Source organism: Narcine bancroftii, chromosome 12 (genome assembly GCF_036971445.1).
Source record: "Narcine bancroftii isolate sNarBan1 chromosome 12, sNarBan1.hap1, whole genome shotgun sequence".
NCBI lineage: Eukaryota > Metazoa > Chordata > Chondrichthyes > Torpediniformes > Narcinidae > Narcine > Narcine bancroftii.
In genome coordinates this window covers 53611592-53629552 of record NC_091480.1, presented here as the reverse complement: position 1 = coordinate 53629552, position 17961 = coordinate 53611592, and the positions used below count along the sequence as shown (strand labels likewise).

At 58.5% G+C, this 17961-nt stretch overlaps 1 protein-coding gene across 1 annotated transcript; it reads right to left on the bottom strand.

Annotated features, from left to right (window-relative positions):
• Positions 1 to 5544: 5544 nt before the first annotated feature.
• Positions 5545 to 16658, bottom strand: LOC138746624 (uncharacterized). Its single transcript, XM_069904914.1, has 3 exons — positions 16423 to 16658; positions 12205 to 12490; positions 5545 to 5859 (listed from the first exon to the last, which is right to left on the bottom strand). Exons 1-3 carry the CDS (start codon positions 16656 to 16658, stop codon positions 5545 to 5547), a joined length of 837 nt encoding a protein of 278 aa, XP_069761015.1.
• Between the last annotated feature and the right edge of the window lie 1303 nt (positions 16659 to 17961).

The window sequence follows — 17961 nt, the reverse complement described above, 5'->3', positions numbered from 1 at the left end:
GGCATCAGAGGAATATGGAGGGAAGGGTAGGTCAGAGGGGAGGTGGAGGGAAGGGGAGGTCGGTGGAGGTGGAGGTAGAGTTCGGTGGAGGTGGAGGGAAGTGGTGGTCAGGGGAGGTGGACGGAAGGTGAGGTCAGGTGGGTGGTTGAAGGAAGGCAAGGATGAGGGAAGATGGAGGGAAGAGGAGATCAGAGTGGAAGGGGAGGTCAGGGGAGATGGAGGGAAGGGGGAGATTGATGGAGAGCAGGGGAGGGAAAGGGAGGTCTGGTGTCTACAGAATGGAAGAGAAGATCAGAGGATAGAGGTGGTGGGAAGGGAGTCAAGGGGGTTATGGAGAGAAGGGGACATCAGAGGGGGTGGAGGAAAGGGGAGGTTGGGGTAGAGGTGGAAGGAAGGGCAGGTCAGGGGGAGGTGGAGGGAAGGGGATTGTGAGGGAATGGGTGGACAGAGGGGGTGAGGGAAGTGGAGGTTAGAGGCAGAGGTGAGGGAAGAGGATGTCAGGGGAGAGGTGAAGGGAAGGGGATGTCACGGAGAGGTGAAGGGAAGGGAAGGTCAGAAGAGGTCGAGGGAAGTTGAGGGGAGGTGGTGGGGAGGGGAAGTCAGGGGTGGGGGAGGGAAGGGGTGGTCAGGGAAAAGTTGTAGTGAATGAGAAGTCAGTTGGAGGTGGAAGGAAGGTGAGGTTAGAGGGGGAGGTGGAGGGATGGGGTGGTGAAGAGATTGTGAGTTTGGAGGGGAGTGGTGGAGGGAAGGGGAGGTCAGGGGAGAAGTGTAGGGAAGGAAAGTGCAGAGGATTGAAGTATAGGGAAGGGGAGGTCAGGGGAGGTGGAGGGAAGGTAACAACAAAGGGGAGAGGTGGAGGGAAAGGGAGGTCATGGGAGAGGTGGAGGGAAAGGGAGGTCATGGGAGAGGTGGAGGGATGTGGAAGTCGGGGGTGAGTTGCAGGGCAGGTGAGGTCAGAGGGTGGTGAAAGGAAAGCAAGATAGGGGAAGATGGAGGGAAGTGAGATCTGGATGGAAGCGGAGTTCAGTGGGAAATGGTGTGAAGGGGATCTCAGTTGGAGATGGAGGGAAGTTGAGGTGGAGGGAAGGGGAGGTCATTGGAGAAGTAAGGGAAGGGTAGGTTGGGGGAAAGGTGGAAGGAAGGGGAGATCAGGGGGTAGATGGAGGGAAGGGGATTTTAGAGGGGAGGTAGAGGGATAGGGAGGTCAGAGTGGAGGTGGAGGGAAGGGAACAGCAGAGGGTAGAGGTGGTAGGAAGGGGAGGTCGGAGAGAGGAGCAGATAATGAGAGGAGGGAAGGGGAGGTTGGGGGGAGAGTTGGAGGGCAGGTGGTTTCAGGGGGTGGTGAAAGGAAGGTGAGGTAGGGGTAAGATGAAGGGAAGGGCAGATCAGGAGAAGCGGAGGTCAGTGGAAAATGGAGGGAAGGGGAGCTCAGGGGGGAGATGGAGGGAAGGGGAGTTCAGAGGGGTGGTGGAGAGAAGGGGAGGTTAGGGGAGAGGTGAAGGGAAGATGAGGTCAAAGGAGGTGGTGTGGAAAGGGAAGGACGGGAGAGGAGAAGGTAAGGGGAGGTCGGGGAGAGGTAGAGGGAAGGGAGTTTGGGGGTGAGTTGGAGGACAGGTGAGATCAGGGTGTGGTGAAAGGAAGGTGAGGTAGGGGTAAGATGGAGGGAAGGGCAGATCAGAGGAGAAGTGGAGGTCAATGAGAAATGGAGGGAAGGGGAGCTCAGGGGAGTAGATGGAGGGAAGGGGAGGTGGAGGAAAGTGGAAGTGAGGGGAGAGGTGAGGAAAGGGGAGGTCGGGGAGAGGTGGATGGAAGGGGAGGTTGGGGAGAGATGGAAGGAATGGGTGGTCATGAGGAGGTGGAGGATAGGGGAGGTCAGGTGGGTTGTGGAGCGAAGGGGACGTCAGACAGGGAGGTGGAGAGAAGGGGAGGTTGGGGAAGATAGAGGGAAGGGGAGGTCAGAGGGGAGAGGTGGAGGGAAGAGAGGTCAGAGGGGAGAGGTGGAGGGAAGGGTGGTCAAGGGAAAGGTGGAGGGAAGGGGAGGTCAGGGGTAAGTGCAGGGAAGGGAAGGGCAGAGAGGAGAGCTGGAGGGAAGGGGAGGTCCGAGGGGGTGGTGAGGAAAGGGGAAATCGGGATGAGGTGCAGAGAAGGGGAGGTAGGGAGAAAGCAAGATGAAAGGGTAGATCAGAGTGGAGAGGTGGAGGGAAGGGGAGGGCAGTGGAGTGGTGAAGGGAAGGGGAGGTCAAAGGGGGGAGGTGAGGATAAGGGGATGACAAGGGCAAGGTGGAGGAAAGGGGAGTTTAGAGGGGAAGTGGTCATTGGTGGTAGGGGAGGTCAGAGGGGAGAGGGGGATGGAAGGTGAGGACTGTGGGGTGGTGGAAAGAAGGCAAGGTTAGGGGGAAGATGGAGGGAAGGGGAGATCAGAGGGGAAGCAGAGGTCAGTGGGAAATTGAGGGAATAGGAGCTCAGGGGGAGATGGAAGGAAGGGGAGGTGGAGGGAATGGAAGGTCAGGGGAGTGGTGAGGGGAGGGGAGGTCAGGGAGAGGTGAAGGGAAGGGGAGGTTAAAGGGGAAGTGGAGGGAAATGGGGGTAAGGGGAGAGGTGGAGGGCAGGGGTGGTCAGAGGGATGAAGAGGGGGAAAGTGAGGTCGGTGGGGTGGTGTAAGGAAGGTGAGGTTGAGGGGAAGATGGAGGGAAAGGGAGATCAGAGGGGAAGTTGGCATCAGGTGGATATGGAGGGAAGGGTAGGTCAGAGGGGAAGTGGAGGGAAGGGGAGGTCGGTGGAGGTGGTTCGGGGAGGTGGACCTCGGGGGAGGTGGAGGGAAGTGGTGGTCAGGGGATGTGGATGGAAGGTAAGTTCAGGGGGGTGGTTGAAGGAAGGTGAGGATGGGGAGAAGATGGAGGATGAAATCAGAGTGGAAGGTGAGGTCAGGGGGAGATGGGAGGAAGGGGGAGATTGATGGAAGGGGTGTCACAGGGGAGGTGGACGGAATGGGTGGTCAAGGGGCTAGAGGATGGAAGTGTAGATCAGAGGAGAGAGGTGGTGTGAAGGGAGTCAAGGGGATTGTGGAGAGAAGGGGACATCAGAGGGGTGGTGGAGGAATGGGGAGATCGGGGGAGAGCTGGAGGGAATGTAGATCAGGTGGAATTGGAGGGGATGTCAGGGGAGAGGTGGAGGGAAGGGGAGGTCAGAAGAGGTGGAGGAAAGGGGTGGGAAGGGGGAGGTGGAGGTAAGGGAACTCGAGGGTAGGTGGTGGAAAGGGGAAGTCGGGGTGGCGGAGGGAAGGGGTGGTCAGGGGAAACGTTGTGAATGGGAAGTCAGGGGGGAGGTGGAGGGATGTGAGGCTGGAAGGGGAGGTGGAGGGATGGGGAGGTGAAGAGAAGGTGATGTCAAATGGGAGAGGTGGAGGGAAGAGAGGTCAGGGGAGAGGTGAAGAGGAGGTCAGGGGAGAGGTGGAGGGAAGGAAAGTCAGAGGATTGTGGTGTAGGGAAGGGGAGGTCTGGGGAGGTGGAGGGAAGGGAACAGCAGAGGGGAGAGGTGGATGAAAAGCGAGGTCTTGGGAGAGGTGGAGAAAAGGGGAGGTCGGGGGAGAGTTCGAGGGCAGGTGATGTCAGGGGGTGATGAAAGGGAGGCGAGATAGGGGGGAAGATGTAGGGAAGTGTAGATCAGGATGGAAGCGGAGATCGGTGGGAAATGGAGGGAAGGGGAGTTCAGGGGGGAGATGGAGGAAAGGGGAGTTGGAGGGAACCAGAGGTCAAGGGAGAGGTGAGGGAAGGGTAAGTCCAGGGAAAGTTGGAGGGAAGGGGAGATCAAGGGGTAGATGGAGGGTGGGGGAGATTAGATGGGAGGTAGAGGGAAGGTGAGGTCAGAGTGGAGGTGAAGGGAAGGGGTGGTCAGAGGAGAGGTGAGTGAAGGGAAGGTCGGGGACAGGTGATGCGAAGGTGAGATCAGAGGAGGAGTTCTAGGGAAGGGGAGGTCTGGGAGAGGAGGAGAAAAGGGGAGGTCGGGGAGAGGTGGAATGAAGGGACATTTGGAGGGAGAGTATGGAGGGAAAGGGAGGTCGGAATGAGGGTCAGATGGAAGGGAGTTCGGGTGGTGGTTGAGGGAAGGGGAGGTCAGGGGAAAATGCAGGGAAGGGGAGGTTGGAGGAAATATAGGGTAGGGGATGTCGAGGGTAGATGGATGGAAGGGGTGGTCATGTGGAGGTGAGGGAAGGAGAGGTTGAGGAGTGTTGGAGGGAAGGGGAGGTCAGAGGAGAGGTAGAGGAAAGGAGAGGTCAGACGGGAGAGGTGAAGTGGAGGTCAGGGGAGAAATTTAGGGAAGGGTATGTCAGAAGAGAGGTGGAGGGAAGGGGAGGTTGGGGAGGTGGAGGGAAGGGAAGTCGAGGGGAAGTGGAGTGAAGGGGAGGTTTGAGGGTGAGGTGGATGGATGGGGAAGTGAAGAGAAGGAGAGGTCAGAGGGGAGAGGTGCAGTGAAAGGGAGTTCAGGTGAGAGGTGGAGGGGATGAAAGTGCAGAGGGGAGAGGAGCAGATAAGGAGAGGTTGGGGAGAGGTGGAAGGAAGGGGATGTTGGGGGGAGAGTCTGAGATCAGGTGGTTTCAGGGGGTGGTGAAAGGAAGGTGAGGTAGGGGGAAGATGGAATGAAGGGCAGATCAGAGGGGAAGCAGAGTTCATTGGGAAATGGAGGGAAGGGGAGCTCAGGGGGAGATGGAGGAAAGGGGAGGTCAGAAGGGAAGTGGAGAGAAGGGGAGGTTAGGGGAGAGGTGAAGGGAAGACGAGATCAGAGGAACAGGTGCAGAGAAGGGAAGGTCGCGGAGAGGTGAGGGAAGGGGTGGTCAGGGAAGAGGAGGTCAAGTGGAGTCAAGTGGAGGGAATGGGAAGCAGAGGGAAGGGGAGGTCAGAGTGGAGGTGGAAGGATTGGGAGGTCAGGGGAGAGGTAAAGGGAAGACCAGGTCAGAGTGGAAGGTGTAGGGAAGGGGAGGTCGGGGAAAGGATCAGGTAAGGGTTGGTTGGGGAGAGGTGGAGGGAAGGGGAGGTGAGGGGGAGGTGGAGGGAAGAGGGTCAGAGGGATAGTATGGAGGGAAAGGGATGTCAGAGTGACAGGCAGAGGGAAGGGGGTCGGGGGGTGGTAGAGGAAATGTGAGGGGAGAGGTGGAGGGAAGGGGATCAGGCAGGTTGTTAAGGGAATGGGAAGTAATAGGGTGAGGTGGAGGGAAGGTGAGGTCAGGGGGTGATGCAGTGAAGGGGAGGACAGAGGGGAGGTTGAGGGAATGGGGGTAGGAGGACAACAAGATGGATGGTAGATCAGAGTGGAGAGGAGGAAAGGTGTGGTGAGGATAGGGGATGATGGGGAGAAGTGGAGGGAAGGGGAGGTTAGAAGGGGAAATGGAGGGAAGGGAAGGTCAAGAAGGAGGTGGTGGGATGGGAGATCAGGGGGGAAGTGGAGGGAAGGGAAGGGCAGAGGGGAGATTTGGAGGGAAGGGGACATCAGAGGGGAGAGGAGGAGGGGATTGTGAGGTCAGTGGGGTGGTGGAAGGAAGGCGATGTATCAGGGAAGATGGAGGGAAGGGGATATCAGATTGGAGGCAGAGGTCAGTGGGAATGGAGGGAAGGGGAGCTCAGGGGGAGATGGAGGGAAGGAGAGGTAAGGGAAGGGGAGGTCGGGGACAGTTGAAGGGAAGGCTAGGTCAGAGGGGGAGGTGTAGGGAAGGGTTGGTCTGAGAGAGGGGGAGGTGGAGGGAAGGGGAGGTGGACAAAAGGTGAGGTCAGGGGGTGGTTGAAGAAAGGTGAGGATGGGGGAAGATGAAGAGAAGAGGAGATCAGAGTGGGTGGAGATCAAGGGGAGTTGGAGGATAGGGGAGGTCTGGGGGCCAGAGGATGGAAGGGTAGATCAGAGAAGAGTTGAGAATGGAGTCAAGGGGTTGTGAGAGAAGGGGACATCAGAGGGGTGGTGGAGGAATGGGGAGGTCGGGGGAGAGGTGGAGGGAAGGGGAGTTCAGGGGTTAGGTGTGGGAATGGGTGGTCAGAGGGGGAAGTGAGGGGTGGAGGTCAGAGGCGGAGGTGAGGGAAGTGGATTTCAGGGGAGAGGTGGAGGGAAGGGGAGGTCATAAGAGAGGTGGAGGGAAGGGGTGGGAAGGGGAGGTGGAGTGAAGGGAAGTCGAGGGGTGGTGGTGGGAAGGGGAAGTAGGGGGTGGCGGAGGGATGGGGTGTTCGGGGGAATGTTGTAGATAATGGGAATCAGAGGGATGGAAGGTGAGGTTGGAGGGGGATCTGGAGGGACGGGGAGGTGAAGAGAAGGTGTGATCAGAGGGGAGAGGTGAAGGGAAGGGTATGTCAGGAGAGAGGTGAAGGGGAGGTCAGTGGAGAGGTGGAGGGAAGGAAAGTGCAGAGGATTGAGGTGTAGGGAAGGGGAGGTCAGGTGAGGTGGAGTGAAGGGAAAAGCAGAGGAGAAAATTGGAGGGAAAGGGAGGTTGTGGGAATGGTGGAGGGAAGGGGAGGTCAGGGGAGAGTTAGAGGGCAGGTGAGTTCAGGGGTGGTGAAGGGGAGGAGGTAGTGGGGAAGATGGAGGGAAGGGGAGATCAGGTGAGAGATGGAGGGAATGGGAGGTGCAGGGAAGTGGAGGTCTGGGGATGGGTGAGGGAAGGGTCGGTCAGGGAAAGGTGGAGGGAAAGGGAGGTCGGGGGTAGATGGAGGGATGGGGAGGTTAGAGGGGAGGTAGAGAGAAGGGGAGGACAGAGTGCAGGTGGAGGGGAGGGAATGTCAGGGGAGAGGTGAAGGGGAGGTCAGGGGAGAGGTTGAGGGAAGGAAAGTGCAGAGGATTGAGGTGTAGGGAAGGGGAGGTCAGGTGAGGTGGAGTGAAGGGAAAAGCAGAGGAGAAAATTGGAGGGAAAGGGAGGTTGTGGGAGTGGTGGAGGGAAGGGGAGGTCAGGGGAGAGTTAGAGGGCAGGTGAGTTCAGGGGTGGTGAAAGGGAGGAGGTAGTGGGGAAGATGAGGGAAGGGGAGATCAGGTGAGAGATGGAGGGAATGGGAGGTGCAGGGAAGTGGAGGTCTGGGGAAGGGTGAGGGAAGGGTCGGTCGGGGAAAGGTGGAGGGAAAGGGAGGTCGGGGAGTAGATGGAGGGAAGGGGAGGTTAGAGGGGAGGTAGAGAGAAGGGGAGGACAGAGTGCAGGTGGAGGGGAGGGAATGTCAGGGGAGAGGTGAGGGAAGGGGAGGTTGAGGAGAGGTGATGCGAAGGCGAGGTCAGAGGGGGAGGTGTAGGAAAGGGGAGGTCTGGGAGATGGAGAGAAGGGAACAGCAGAGGGGAGAGATTGAGTGAAGGGGAGGTCAGGGGAGATGGAGGGAAACGAACCACAGAGGGGAGAGGTGGAGGAAAGGGGAGGTCCGGGAGTTGGAGTGAAGAGGAGATGGAGGGAAGGGGAGAGGTGCAGTGAAGGGGAGGTCAGGGGAGAGGTGGGGATGGAAAGTGTGGAGGAGAGAGGTGGAGGGAAGCGGAGGTCAGTGGGAAATGGATGGAAGGGGAGCTCAGGGAGAGATGGAGGGAAGGGGAGGTGGAGGGAATGGGTGGTCAGAGGGATGAGGAGGAGGGAAAGTGAGGTCAGTGGGGTGGTGGAAGGAAGGCTTGGTTGGGGGAACATGGAGGGAAATGGAGATCAGAGGGGAAGTTGGCGTCAGGGGGATATGCAGAGAAGTGGAGGTCAGAGGGGAGGTGGAGTGAAGGGGAGGTCATGGCAGAGGTGGAGGAAAGGGGAGGTCTGGGGAGAGTTGGAGGACAGGTGAGGTCAGGTGGTGGTGAAAAGAAGGCGAAGTAGGGGGAAGATGGAGGAAATGGGAGATCAGGGGGAGATGGAGGGAAGGGGAGGTGGAGGGAAGGGGAGGTGGAGGGAAGGGGAGGTGGAGGGAAGGAGAGGTTTGGGGAGAGTTGAAGGGCAGGTGAGGACAGGTGGTGGTGAAATGAAGGTGAGGTAGGGGGAAGATGGAGAAAGGGGAGATCAGGGGTAGATGGAGGAAAGGGAAGGTTAGAGGGGAGGTAGAAGGCAGGAGAGGTCAGAGTGGAGGTGGAGGGGAAGAGAGGTCAGGGGAGAGGTGAGGGAAGGGGAGGTCAGGGAGAGGTAAAGTGAAGGCAATGTCAGAGAGGGAGGTGTAGGGAAGGGGAGGTCTGGGAGAGGAGGAGGAAAGGGGAAGTCGGGGAGAGGTGGAAGGAAGGGGAGGTGAGGGGAGGTGGATGGAAGCAGAAGTCAGAGGGAGAGTATGGATGGAAAGGGATGTCGGAGTGAGTGGCAGAGGGAAGGGAGTTTGGTGGTGGTTGAGGGAAGGGGAGTTCAAGGGGAAATGCAGGGAAGGGGAGTTCAGATTGGAGGTGGAGGGAAGGGGAGATTGGAGGAGGTGTAGGGAAGTGGACATCAGGGGTAGATGGATAGAAGGGGTGGTTGTCTGGAAGTGAGGGGTCAGGGAGTGTGGAGGGAAAGGGAGGGCAGAGAAGAGGTAGAGGGAAGGAGTGGTCATAGGGGAGAGGTGGAGGGAAGGGGAGCTCAGAGGGGTGGTGAAAAAGGAGGTCAGAGGGGATGTGGCAATAATGTGAGGTCAGGGGGGAGGCGTATGGAAGGAAATGTCAGAGGGGAGAGGTGGAGAGAAGGGGAGGTCGGAGTGAATATGGTGGGAAGGGGAGGTCAGAGGGGTGGTGAAGGGAAAGGAGGTCAGAGGTGATGTGGCGATAATGTGAGGTTAGGGGGAGGTAGAGGGAAGGGAATGTCATAAGGGAGAGGTGGAGTGGAAGGGGAGGTCGGGGTGAATATGGTGGGAAGGGGAGGTCAGAGTGAAAGTGGAGGGAAGAGGAGGTCAAAGGGCTGAGGAGGATGGAAAGTGAGGTCAGTGGGAAATGGATGGAAGCGGAGCACGGGGGAGATGGAGGGAGGTGATCAGAGGGGAAGTGGAGGTCGGAGGGAAATGGAGGGAAGGGGAGCTCAGGGGGAAGGAAGGGAAGGAGAGGTGGAGGGAATATGAGGTCAGGGGAGAGGTGAGGGAAGGGAAAGTCATAGGGGAGATGTGGAGGGAAGGGGAGGTTAGGGGGGAAGTGGAGGGAAAATGAGGTCATTGGGGTGGTGGAAGGAAGGAGAGGTTGGGGGAAGGTGGAGGGAAGGGGAGATCAGAGGGGAAGTGAAGGGAAGGGGAGGTCGGGGGGAGGTGGACGGAAGGTGAGTTCAGGGTGGTGGTTGAAGGAAGGCGAGGATGGGGAAAATGGAGATGAGAGTGGAAGGGGAGGTCAGGGGGAGATTGATGGAAGGGGGAGATTGATGGAAGGGGGGTCAGGGAGGGACGGGGAGGTGAAGAGAAGGTATGGTCAGAGGGGAGAGGTGGAGGGAAGGGGAGGTCAGAGGAGAGGTGAAGGTGAGGTCAGGGGAGAGGTGCAGGGAAGGAAAGTGCAGACGATTGAGGTGGAGGGAAGCAGACATCAGGGAGGTGGAGGGAAGGGAGGTTAGAGGGGAGAGGTGCAGGGAAGGGGATATCAGAGGAGGTGGAGTTTGGGTGAGGTGGAGTTCAGGAAGGTGGAGGGAAGCTGAGGTCCAGGGGGTGGTTGAAGGACAGCGAGGTAGGGGGTAAGATGGAGGGAAGGGGAGATCAGGGGAGATGGAGGGAATGGGATGGGGAGGGAAGAGGAGGTCAAGGGTGAGGTGAGGGAATGGTCGGTCGGGGGAAAGGTGGAGGGAAGGGGAGGTCAGGTTGTAGGTGGAGGGAAGGGGAGGTCAGAGGGGGAAGTGGAGGGAATGGGAGGTCAAAGGGATGAGGAGGATAGAGAGTGAGGTCAGTGGGAAATGGATGGAAGGGGATTTCAGGGGGAGATGGAGGCAAGGGGAGATGAAGGCAAGGGGTGATCAGAGAGGAAGTGCAGGTCAGAGGGAAATGGAGGGAAGGGGAGCTCAGGGGGAAGGGAGGGAACATGGTCAGGTGAGAGGTGAGGGAAGGGGAGGTCAGAGGAGAGGTGAAGGGGAGGTCAGGGGAGAGGTGGAGGGAAGGAAAATGCAGAGGATTGAGGTGGAGGGAAGGGGAGGTTGGAGGGGAGAGGTGCAGGGAAGGGGATATTAGAGGAGGTGGAGTTCAGGTGAGCTGGAGTTCGGGGGAGGTGGAGGGAAGGGGAGGTCAGGGCGAGATGGATGGAAGCTGAGGTCAGGGGGGTGGTTGAAGGACAGCGAGGTAGGGGGTAAGATGGAGGGAAGGGGAGATCAGGGGGAGATGTATGGAATGGGAGGTGGAGGGAAGGGGAAGTCAGGGGTGAGGTGAGGGAATGGTCGGTTGGGGGAAAGGTGGAGGGAAGGGGAGGTCAGGTTGTAGGTGGAGGGAAGGGGAGGTCAGAGGGGGAAGTGGAGGGAAGGGGAGGTCAAAGGGATGAGGAGGATAGAGAATGAGGTCAGTGGGAAATGGATGGAAGGGGGAGTTCAGGGGGAGATGGAGGCAAGGGGAGATGAAGGCAAGGGGTGATCAGAGAGGAAGTGCAGGTCAGAGGGAAATGGAGGGAAGGGGAGCTCAGGGGGAAGGGAGGGAACATGGTCAGGTGAGAGGTGAGGGAAGGGGAGGTCAGAGGAGAGGTGAAGGGGAGGTCAGGGGAGAGGTGGAGGGAAGGAAAATGCAGAGGATTGAGGTGGAGGGAAGGGGAGGTTGGAGGGGAGAGGTGCAGGGAAGGGGATATTAGAGGAGGTGGAGTTCAGGTGAGCTGGAGTTCGGGGGAGGTGGAGGGAAGGGGAGGTCAGGGCGAGATGGATGGAAGCTGAGGTCAGGTGGGTGGTTGAAGGACAGCGAGGTAGGGGGTAAGATGGAGGGAAGGGGAGATCAGGGGGAGATGTATGGAATGGGAGGTGGAGGGAAGGGGAAGTCAGGGGTGAGGTGAGGGAATGGTCGGTCGGGCGAAAGGTGGAGGGAAGGGGAGGTAAGTGTTAGGTGGAGGAAAGGGGATGTTAGAGGGGAGGTAGAGGGAAGAGAAGGACAGAGTGGAAGTGGAGGGTTGGAGAGGTCAGGGGAGAGGTGAAGTGAAGGTGAGGTCAGAGGGGGAGGTGTAGGAAAGGGGAGATCTTGGAGAGGAGGAGGAAAGGAAGGGTCGGGGAGAGGTGGAAGGAAATAGAGGTGTGGGGGAGAGGAGGAAAGGGGAAGTTGGAGGGAGAGATTGGAGTGAAAGGGATGTCAGAGTGAGGGGCAGAGGGAAGGGAGTTCAGATGGTAGTTGAGGGAAGGGGAGGTCAGGGGGAAATGCAGGGAAGTGGAGGTCAGATTGGAGGTGGAGAGAAGGGGAGGTTGGAGGAGGTGTAGGGAATTGGACATTGGGGTAGATGGATGGAAAGGGTGGTCATGTGGAGGTGTGGCAAGGAGAGGTTGGGGGAGTGTTTGAGTGAAGGGGAGGTCAGAGAGGTAGAGGGAAAGAGAGGTCAGAGGGGTGGTTGAAGAAAGGCGAGGATGGGGGAAGATGGAGGGAAGAGGAGATCAGAGTGGAAGTGGACATCAGGGGTAGGTGGAGGGTAGGAGAGGTCTGGGGGCCAGAGGATGGAAGGGTAGATCAGAGAAGAGAGGAGTTGGGAAGGGAGTCAAAGGGTTGTGGAGAGAAGGGGACATCAGAGGGGAGGTGGAGGAATGGAGAGGTCAGGGGTGAGGTGGAGGGAAGGGGAGGTCAGGGGGTGGAGGGAAGGTGAGTTCAGGGGTTAGGTGTGGGAATGGGTAGTCAGAATGGGAAGAGAGGGGTGGAGGTCAGATGCAGAGGTGAGGGAAGTGGTTGTCAGGGGAGAGGTGGAGGGAAGCGGATGTCAGAAAGGAGGTGGAGGGAAGGGGTGGGATGGGGAGGTGGAGGGAAGGGGAGGTGGAGGGAAGGGAAGTCTAGGGGTGGTGGTGGGAAGGGGAAGTAGGGGGGTGATGGAGGGAAGAAGTGGTCGGGGGAAAGTTGTAGTTAATTGGAATCAGGGGGAGGTGGATGGAAGGTGATATTAGAGGGGGATCTGGAGGGACAGGTGGAGTGAAGGGAAATGCAGAGGAGAGAATTGGAGAGAAAGGGAGGTCGTGGGAATGGTGGAGGGAAGGGGAGGTCAGGGGAGAGTTGGAGGGCAGATGAGTTCAGGGGGAAGAGGAGATCAGAATGGAAGTGGATGTCAGGGGGAGGTGGAGGGAAGGGGAGATCTGGGGGCCACAGGATGGAAGGGTAGATCATTGAAAATAGGTGGTGAGCAGGGTGTCACAAGGGGGTTGTGGAGAGAAGGGGACAGAGGGGTGGAGGAGGAAAGGGGAGGTAGAGGGAGAGGTGGAGGGAAGGGGAGATCAGGGGGAGATGTAGGTAATGAGAGGTTGAGGGAAAGGGAGGTCAGGGCTAGATGGAGGGAAGGAGAGGTTAGGGGAGGTAGAGAGAAAGGGAGGACAGAGTGGAGGTGAAGGGGAAGGGAGGTCAGGGGAGAGATGTGGGAAGGGGAGGTCGGGGAGAGGTAAAGCGAAGGTGAGGTCAGAGGGGAGATGGAGGGAAGGGGAGGTCTGGGAGAAGAGGAGGAAAGGGGAGTTTGAGGAGAGGTGGAAGGAAGGGGAAGTGAGGGGGAGGTGGAGGGAAGGGGAAGTCGGAGGGAAAATATGGAGGGAAAGGGTTGTCAGAGTGAGGGGCAGAGGGATGGGAGTTCGGGTGGTGATTGAGGGAAGGGGAGGTCGGGGCAATTGCAGGGAAGGGGAGATCAGATTGGAGGTGAAGGGAAGGGGAGGTTGGAGGAGGTGTAGGTAAGTGGATATCGGGAGTAGATGGATGGAAGGGGTGGAGGTGAGGGAAGGAGCAGTTGGGGGTGTGTTGGAGGGAAGGGGAGGTCAGAGGGGAGATGGAGTTCAGAAGAGAGGTTGTGGGAAGGGGAGGTGGGGGAGGTGGAGACCGCGGAGGTGGATTGATGTGGAGGTGAAGGGAAGGGGAAGTTACAGCGGAGAGGAGCAGGGAAGAGGAGTTCAGGGGAGAGTTGGAGGGATGCAAAGTGCGGAGGGGTGAGGTGGAGGGAATGGGAGGTCAGGGGAGATGGAGGGAAGGGAATGGCATAGGGGAGAGGTGGAGGGAAGGGGAGGTTGAGGGGGAAGGGGAGTTTAGAGGGGGAGGTGGGGGAATGGGAATGTAAAGAGAAGGGGAGGTGAGAGGGGAGGTGCAGGGAAGGGGAGATATGGGGAGAGGTGGAGGGAATGGGAGGTCAGGGGAGACTTGGAGGGAAGGGGTGTTCAAGGGTGAGGTGGTGGAATGGGTGGTAAGAGGGGTAAGTGAGGGGTGGAGGTCAGAGGCGGAGGTGAGGGAAGTGGATGTCATGGGAGAGGTCGAGAGAAGGGGAGGTCAGAAGAGATGTGGAGGGAATGTGTGGGAAGGGGAGAGTTGGAGGGCAGGTGAGGTCACGGGGTGGTGAAAGGATTGTGAGGTAGGGGAACATGGAGGGAATGGGAGATCAGAGGGGAAGATGGCATCAGAGGGATATGCAGGGAAGGGGTCAGAGGTCAGGTGAAGGGAAGGGTTTATCAGTGGAGGTGGAGTTCGGGGGAGATAAAGGGAAAAGGAGGTCGGGTGAGGTGGAAGGAAGCTGAGGTCAGGGGGTGGTTGAAGGAACGTGAGATAGGGGATAAGATGGAGTGAAGAGGAGATCAGGGGAGATGGAGGGAATGGGAGGTGGAGGGAAGAGGAGTTCAGGGGTGAGGTAAGGGAATGGTCGGTCAGGTGAAAGGTGGAGGGAAGGGGATGTCAGAGTGTAGGTGGAGGGAAAGGGAGGATAGAGGGAAGGTAGAGGGAAGGGGAGGACAGTGGTGGAGGGGAGTGGAAGTCAGGGGAGTGGTGAGTGAAGGGGAGGTCAGGGAGAGGTGAAGCGAAGGAGAGGTCAGAGGGGGATGTGTAGGGAAGGGGAGCACTGGGAGAGGAGGAGGAAATGGGAGGTTGGGGAGAGGTGGAAGGAAGGTGAGGGGGAGGTGGATGGAAGGGGAAGACGGAGGGAGATTATGGAGGGAAAGGGATGTCAACATGAGGGGCAGAGAGAAGGGAGTTTGAGTGGTAATTGAGGGAAGGTGAGGTTGTGGCAGAGGTGGAGGGAACGTGAGGTCTGGAGAGAGTTGGAGGGCAGGTGAGGTCAGGCGGTGGTGAAAAGAAGGCAAGGTGGGGGGTAGATGGAGGAAAGGAGAGATCAAGGGGTAGATGGAGGAAATGGGAGGTTAGAGGGGAGGTAGAAGGAAGGAGAGGTCAGATTGGAGGTGGAGGGGAGGAGAGGAGAGGTAGAGGGAAGGAGAGGTAGAGGGAAAGAGCGGTGAGAGGAGTGAAGTGGAGGGAAGGGGTGGTCAAAGGGGAGATGGAGGAAAGGAGAGTTCAGAAGAGAGATTTTGGGAAGGGGTGGTGGGGACGTGGAGGTCGTGGAGGTGGAGGGAAGTAGAGGATAGGGGGGAGGGATGGGGAGGTGATGAAAAGTGGTGGTGAGAGGGGAGCTGTGCAGGGAAGGGGAGGTCAGGGGAGAGGTGGAGGGATGGAAAGTGCCGAGGGGAGAAGTGGTGGTAAGAGGAGGACAGTGGAATATGGAGGAAAGGGGAGCTCAGGGGGGTGATGGAGTGAATGGGAGGTGGAGGGGATGTTGGCATCAGGGAGATATGCAAGGAAGGGGATGTCAGAGGGGAGGTGGAAGGAAGAGGAGGTCAGTGGAGGTGGAATTTGGGTGAGGTGGAGGGAAGGGGAGGTGGAGGGAAGGGGAGGTCTGGGGAGGTGGACGGAAGCTGAGGTCGGGGGGTGGTTGAAGAAAGGCGAGGATGGGTACACAATGGAGGGAAGAGGAGATCAGTATGGAAGTGGAGGTCAGGGTGAGGCAGAGGGAAGGGGATGTCTGGGGGCAGGATTGAAGGGTAGATCAGAGAAGAGAGGTGATGGGAAGGGAGTCAATGGGGTTGTGGATAAAAGGGGACATCAGAGGGCTGCTGGAGGAAAGGGGAGGTCGAGGGAGAGATGGAGAGAAGGGGAGGTCAGGGTGAGGTGGAGGGAAGGGGAGTTCAGAGATGAGGTGTGGGAATGTGTGGTCAGAGGGGGAAGTGGGAGGTGGAGGTCAGAGGCGGAAGTGAGGGAAGTGGATGTCAGGAGAGTGGAGGAAGGGGAGGTCAGAAGGCAGGTGGAGGGAAGGGGTGGGCAGGGGGAAGGTGGAGGGAATGGAAGTTGAGGGGTGGTGGTTGGAAGGGGAAGTCGGGGGTGGCGGAGAGAACGGGTGGTCGGGGGAAACTTAGTGAATGGAAAGTCAGGGGGAGGTGGATCGAAGGTGAGGTTAGAGGGGGAGTTGGACGGACGTTGAGGTGAAGAGAAGGTGTAGAGGGGAGAGGTGGAGAGAAGGGTAGGTCAGGTGAGAGGTGAATGGGAGGTCAGGGGAGAGGGGGCGGTTAGGAAAGTGCAGAAGATTGAGGTGTAGGGAAGGGGAGGTCAGGGGAGGTGGAGGGAGGGAAAGGAAACGCAAAGGGGAGAAGTGAAGTGAAAGGGAGGTCGTGCGAGAGGTGGAGGGAAGGGGAGGTCAGGGGAGTGTTGGAGGGCAGGTGAGGTCAGGGGTGGTGAAAGGAAGGCGAGGTAGGGGGTAAAATGGAGGGAAAGGGAGATCAGGGGAGATGGAGGGAATGGGAAATGGAGGGAAGGGTAGGTCAGGGGAGATGTGAGGGAAGGGTCGGTGGGGGTAAGGTGGAGGGAAGGGGAAGTAGAGGGGATGTAGAGGGAAGGGGAGGACAGAGTGTAGGTGGAGGGGAGGGGAGGTGAGGGGAGAGGTGAGGGAAGGGGAGGTCGAGGAGAGGTAATGCGAAGGCGAGGTCAGAGGGGGAGGTGCAGGGAAGGGGAGATCTGGGAGAACAGGAGCGGGGAGGTGGGGGATAGGTGGAAGGAAGGGAAGGTGAGGGTTAGTTGGAGGGAAGGGGAAGTCGGAGGGAGAGTATCGAGGGAAAGGGATGTCGGAGTGAGGGGCAGAGGAAAGGGTTCGGGTGGTGGTTAAAGGAAGCGGATGTCAGGGGGAATGCAGGGAAGGGGAGGCCAGATTTGAGGTGCAGGGAAGGGGAGGTTGAAGGAGGTGTAGGGAAGTGGATGTCAGGGGTAGATGGATGGAAGGGGTGGTTGTGTGGAGGTGAGGGTAGTAGAGGTCAGGGAATGTTGGAGGGAAGGGAAGGTCAGAGGAGAGGTAGAGGGAAGGAGAGGTCAGAGGGGAGAAGTGGAGGGAAGGGGAGGTCAAAGGGGAGATGGATGAAAGGAGAGTTCAGGTTTTGGGAAGGGGTGGTGGGGGTCGTGGAGGTCGTGGAGGTGGAGGGAAGGGGAGGATAGTGGGGGAGGGGGAGGGATGGGGAGGTGAAGAAAAGTGGAGGTGAGAGGGGAGATGTCCAGGGAAGGGGAGGTCAGGGGAGAGGTTAGAGGGATGGAAAGTGCATCAAAGGTCTCCTTATCCCTGCTTAGTAAGAGTTACCCCCGGTAAGCGGAGGACAGTGGGGAATGGAGGAAATGGGAGCTCAGGGGGTGATGGAGGGAATGGTAGGTGGAGGGGAAGTTGGCATCAGGAGGATATGCAGGGAAGGGGAGGTCAGAGGGGAGGTGGAGGGAAGGGGAGGTCAGTGGAGGTGGAATTCGGGTGAGGTGGAGTTCGGGGAGATGGAGGGAAGTTGCGGTCAGGGGGTGGTTGAAGAAAGGCGAGGATGGGGACATGATGGAGGGAAGAGGAGATCAGAATGGAAGTGGAGGTCAGGGTGAGACAGAGGGAAGGGGATGTCTGGGGGACACAGGATGGAAGGGTAGATCAGAGAAGAGAGGTGATGGGAAGGGAGTCAAGGGGGTTATGGAGAAAAGGGGACATCAGAGGGCTGCTGGAGAAAAGGGGAGGTCGTGGGAGAGGTGGAGGGCAGGGGAGGTCAGGAGAGTTTTGGTGGGGAGGTGAGGTCGTGAAAGGAAGGTGAGGTAGGGGGTAAGAAGGAGGGAAGGGATGATCAGGGGGAGATGGAGGGAATGGGAGGTAGAGGGAAGGGGAGGTCAGGGGAGATGTGAGGGAATGGTCGGTGGGGGAAAGGGGAGATCAGGGGATAGATGGAGGGAAGGAGAATTTAGAGGGGGTGTTGGGGAGAGGTGAGGGAAGGCAAAGTCAGAGGGGGAGGTGCAGGGAAGTGGAGGTCTGGGAGAACAGGAGCAGGGAGGTGGGGATAGGTGGAAGGAAGGGGAGGTGAGGGAAAGGGAAGGGAAAGTCAGAGGGAGAGTATCAAGGGAAAGGGATGTCAGAGTGAGGGGCAGAGGGAAGGAAGTTCGGGTGGTGGTTGAAGGAAGGGGAGTTCAGAGGGAAATGCAGGGAAGGGGAGGTCAGATTGGAGGTGGAGTGAAGAGGAGGTTGGAGGAGATGTAGGGAAGTGGACGTCGGGGGTAGATGGATGGAAGGGATGCTTGTGTGGAGGTGAGGGTAGTAGAGGTCGGGGAGAGTTGGAGGGAATGAGAAGTCAGAGGAGAGGTAGAGGGAAGGAGAGGTCCGAGGGGAGAAGTGGAGGGAAGGGGAGGTGAAAGGGGAGATGGAGGAAAGGACAGTTCAGAAGAGAGGTGGTGGGAAAGGGAAGTGGGGGATGTGGAGGTCGTGCAGATGCAGGGAAGAGGAGGTCAGGGGAGAGGTGGAGGGAAGTGAACGGCAGAGGGGAGAGTTGAATGGCAGGGGAGGTCGGGGAGGTGGAGAGAATTGTAGGTGGAGGAAAAGGGATGTTAGAGAAGGGTAGGTCAGGGGAGAGGTGAAGGGGAGGTCAGGGGAGAGGTGAAGGGGAGGTCAGGGGAGAGATGGAGGTTAGGAAAGTGCAGAAGATTGAGGTGTAGGGAAGGGGAGGTCAGGGGAGGTGGAGGGAGGGAATGGAAACACAGAGGGGAGAAGTGAAGTGAAAGGGAGGTTGTGCAAGAGGTGGAGGGAAAGGGAGGTCAGGGGAGAGTTGGAGGGCAGGTGAGGTCAGGGGTGGTGAAAGGAAGGCGAGGTAGGGGGTAAAAT

Coding starts and splice junctions, on each gene's coding strand:
- LOC138746624 (XM_069904914.1), bottom strand. CDS start 16,658: ATGTCCCCATCCTCGCCTTTCTTCAACCACCCCCTGACCGCAACTTCC. Junction 12,491..16,422: donor CTGTCCTCCGCTTACCGGGG/GTAACTCTTACT, acceptor CTCTTCTCCCAG/ACCTCCCCTTCCCTCCATCT. Junction 5,860..12,204: donor CTTCTCTCCACAACCCCCTT/GTGACACCCTGC, acceptor TCTGGCCCCCAG/ACCTCCCCTATCCTCCAACT.